This window comes from Vicia villosa, linkage group LG2 (assembly GCF_029867415.1).
Source record: "Vicia villosa cultivar HV-30 ecotype Madison, WI linkage group LG2, Vvil1.0, whole genome shotgun sequence".
In the NCBI taxonomy this organism is placed as follows: domain Eukaryota; kingdom Viridiplantae; phylum Streptophyta; class Magnoliopsida; order Fabales; family Fabaceae; genus Vicia; species Vicia villosa.
The window spans coordinates 109597942-109602085 of record NC_081181.1 but is presented as its reverse complement, the minus strand read 5'-3'; the positions used below and the strand labels follow the sequence as shown (position 1 = coordinate 109602085).

At 39.0% G+C, this 4144-nt stretch overlaps 1 protein-coding gene across 1 annotated transcript; it reads left to right on the top strand.

The window, feature by feature from the left end:
* The first annotated feature begins 1051 nt into the window (after positions 1-1051).
* LOC131646610 (putative gamma-glutamylcyclotransferase At3g02910) lies at positions 1052-1755 on the top strand. The gene has a single exon (XM_058916607.1). It carries the CDS (start codon positions 1116-1118, stop codon positions 1605-1607), a length of 492 nt encoding a protein of 163 aa, XP_058772590.1. The 5' UTR covers positions 1052-1115; the 3' UTR covers positions 1608-1755.
* The last annotated feature ends 2389 nt before the right edge of the window (positions 1756-4144 follow it).

The following is a 4144-nucleotide window of genomic DNA, read 5'->3' as shown; positions in this document are numbered from 1 at the left end:
CCATTGGACTGGATACCCAAGCCCAATTCGGAGACTACAAGGATTCTACGGGAATAGTGGAGACCAGCACGTGGTCTCCATCTTGGGTCAATCAGTCTAAAGTTTAAGGGGAGACGCGGTCTTTTAGGAAGTGCATGGACTCCGTTTTATTCAGAGGGTTGGAGGTGAAGAAACCCTGCGAGGGGGAGGTTCATCGGATGAAAGGAGCGGGTGGAGGTGCTCGCAGGGAGCGCTTGCTTGAGGTCAGACAGGTTGTCTTGCTCGGGCACAGTCCTGCCCGACTGAGGGCTAGTAGGTTCGTTCAGCTGGACGTCGTGTCGCTTATGCCCGTCTGACGAGCATGGATTGACGAGGAGGGATTTCCCTTGGGCCAAGAAAGGTTTGGGCATTTCAGTCTAATTGGGCCAGGCGACGGTCCAGTCCAGAACACTTACTTTGACTTTACGTTAATTTAAGTTAATATAAGTTAATGTATGCATTTTGGCCTTAAAAAATTGAATGTTTGCACAATGTTATTGTTCTGATGTGATTCAAAGAAGGTTTCAGAGATACATATCTGAAATAATCTTCTTTTTAATTATCACACTCTAAAAAAAATTAGGATATATTTCAGAAATGCATTCTAATACTATACAAAAATGCATCTTCAGACCATATTTTATTCAAAATATGATGAAACTCATACTAGCATATTTTAATTGTGATTGAGGTGCGTCCGAAGATGCATATTTAAAGAGGGGTGCTATTTGTACACCACTTTTCTTACACCCCATTATACACCATGCATAAAAACAAAATAAAAATGTACTACACATATACCAAAGTTGATTAAATTATTCAAAAAAAATAAAATTTGTACATTTGATCCATACTTTATACGGTGTAGGTGTTGCATAAAGATAGCTTTTCTCATATTTAAACGCAAGAAAAACACTCTCTAAATTTTAAGAGTGTCAGAAGCACAATGGAATGAGCATTCCCCATTTCTAATGTATATTCCACGGGCTGATTTAAATTCCTTATAGGCCCAACTACAAGCCCATAAGAATGTGCCTTTAAAAAGGAAGAAAAACCCGAGAGTTTACGTAAGAATCGCGGGAAGCAAGAGAAGATTAATGGCGAAGGCGAAACCCAACTTGATCTTCGCATACGGCACATTGAAACGAGGATTTCCAAACCATGGTTTAATGGAAGATCTGAAAACCAAAGACGACGCCGTTTTTATTGATACATCTCACACAAAGGATCCCCATCCTCTGGTCGTTGGACCCCACGGGGTACCGTACTTGATCAACTTACCCGGGTCGGGTCACCGGGTGAAGGGCGAGATTTACGCTGTGTCGGATGATGCGGTGGTTAGACTCGACGAATTCGAAGGTGTGAAAAATGGGTACTACGAACGGATTCCGGTAGTGGTTGTGAGACATGGTGGGGAGAGGGTGAAGGCGGAAGCATATTTTGGGCATAGAAGCTTTGGGGAGATTTTGTGGAAGACGAAGGGTCAAGTTGGGTTGATAGAATATGGGGAAAATGAAGCGAAGGAGCATGTGAGGAGAGAGGATAGACCAGGTCGCAGAAACAGCATTCTTGACATCTTAATTCATTAGTTTCTGTTTTGTCTTCTCCAAAGGAACTGCAATTTATTGTATCATTTTTTGGCATTATTGTAAAACATTGTGTTTTTATGCTTTTTTTTTTTTTCATTTTGTTCTATCTATGATTTATGTGATTAAGTAGACTCTAACATTTGAAGTTGATTGGAACACTTTCAGAAATGCTTTATGCCCTGTCTGATACAGATACTTTGCTGTTGGCATGTCGTTTAGCTTTGAAACTCTGATACTTTGCTGTTGGCATGTCGTTTAGCTTTGAAACTCTGATACTTTGCTGTTGGCATGTCGTTTAGATTAATTTATGCTTAATTGTATGCTAGTCCTCATAAATGTGATGACAGTTATTCAAAACGATGCAAGTTAGCTACTTTTGGATTGTAACTAGCCTAACAGGTTTAACTACTTGATATATAAAGCCAGAGCCTACCATTTGTAAAGTTAAATTGTGTGTAATAACAATGTGTTATCAAGCTTTCTCATCTCGTCATGGTGTTGTGTTCGTATCTTTATGATGCTCAATTATAGCTTTAATATATTATCATCGACATATGATCAAGCTCTTTCCGCAATGTTCAACTGATTCTTGCTCACTGATCTTAGCTTTTCTTTCTTTTATCAAGAATCCTCCATTGTTTTTCTTTCGTTCCCAACATGTCTATTGTGAACTCTGCAAGAATCCTCCTCCAATGTTAACAAAGGTTATCAAACTATTACTTTGAATCCCTATTTCATGCACTCAAATGAAAATACGGCTTTGCTTCCTGTTTCCCATTTACTAACCAGTAGCAATTATCATTCTTGGACTCATTCTATGATCATGGTTTTAAGATCCGAGAACAAATTTCATCTCATCAATGATGTATTACCTCGGCCACATGATGGAAATTGTAACACCATTGCTCGGGATAGATGTAACACAATGCTTATGTCATGGATACATAAATCGGTTGATCTTAAAATTGCTCAAAGCATACAAGGAATGGAAAATGCATATAAGATTTGAAGCAAGTTGAAGTGGTCCGAACACAAGATAGAATTTCATTGTGCCAAAGGAAATATGCTCTAAACTTACTCCAAGAGGCAGGCTTGCTTTGGGTCAAACCATGATCTATACCAATGCAACCACACCTATGACTCCGTAAGACTTATGATTGATTGGAAGGTTGTTATACCTAACTCTCTTCAAACTAGAAATTGCCTATGTTGCAGATAAACCGAGTCAATTTATTGATGCACCTCATGATGAATATATGTTGGCATGATCACATGTGTTCAAATACCTCAAAAACAATCTAGGGAAAAGGTCATACTTCAGCTCATCATCTACACTTAATAAGTAAGAAAAACAAGAAATAGTAAGTAGTTTCTAGAAATAAAGAGCATGGGCTTAGGCCACTTGTGAATGGAAATGGCTCGTCTACTTGCTAGACTGTTTCAAATTACCACATCATTCTCCTGGCATTGTCATTATCTATTGTGACAACAAGTCAACATTGTTGAAACTACTGTTTGTTGGCACGTCAGTTGGCCTAATTGGTTACGCTGTTTGTTGTAACTGGTTACGAATCCATAAAACAGAAGTAGTAGAGCTGTTGTAGTAGCGTAATCGGTTACGCTGTTTGCCGTAACCGATTACACTGAAGCTTGTGTGTTTTTTCTGTTTTCGGTTTGGTTGTTTTGTTAGTTCCAATCATTTTGTAACTTGTACTATATAAGGGGCTCACTACTCCTATTGTTGTTAATGCCAATTTGTCCACTCACTCTTAATTACTCTCTCTCTCTCTCTCTCTCTCTCTCTCTCATTTTCTCTCAATTTCTTTAATCTCCATCTTCTTCAATTGTTCATTTTCTCCATTGATAAACCTTAATTTGATTTGTATGTTCTAACATTTGGCATCAAGAGCACTGGTTCTGATCTGATTTCGCTGCAACAATGAGTACCAATGATCGAATCCCTACCAATTTACTGATTCTTGATTCGAAGAATTATGATAAGTGGTCGAAGCAAATGAAAGTCTTGTTTGGATATCAAGAAGTTCTCGATATCGTCAACAATGGTGTCACACCACTTGGGGCTGAACCCACAACTGCACATCAAGCCACCTTCAAAGAAGAGAAGAATAAAGATTACAAAGCTCTCTTCTTGATACACTCTTGTGTCGATGGTGATAACTTCGAAAAGGTCGGTGATTGCGAGTCCGCGAGGCAAGCTTGGTTAATTCTAGAGAAATCATATGATGGGGCTGCGAAGGCGAAGGTTGTGAGGTTATAAACTCACAAGAGGCAAATCGAGTTAACGCAAATGGAAGAGAAGGAAACGATCAACAATTATGTGACGCGCATTACGCGTTTGGTGAATCAAATCAAGTCATATGGAGAAACTATTCTAGAGTAGAATGTTATGTCAAAAATATTACGTTCTTTAACGTCAAGATTCGACAACATTGTAGTGGCTATTGAAGAGTTGAAGGATCCTGCGTCGTTGAGCAAGGATGAGCTTCAAAGTTCTTTGGAGGCACATGAACAAAGAA

Excerpts from the sequence above, each read along its gene's own strand:
- LOC131646610 (XM_058916607.1), top strand. The coding sequence starts at position 1,116 with ATGGCGAAGGCGAAACCCAACTTGATCTTCGCATACGGCACATTGAAA.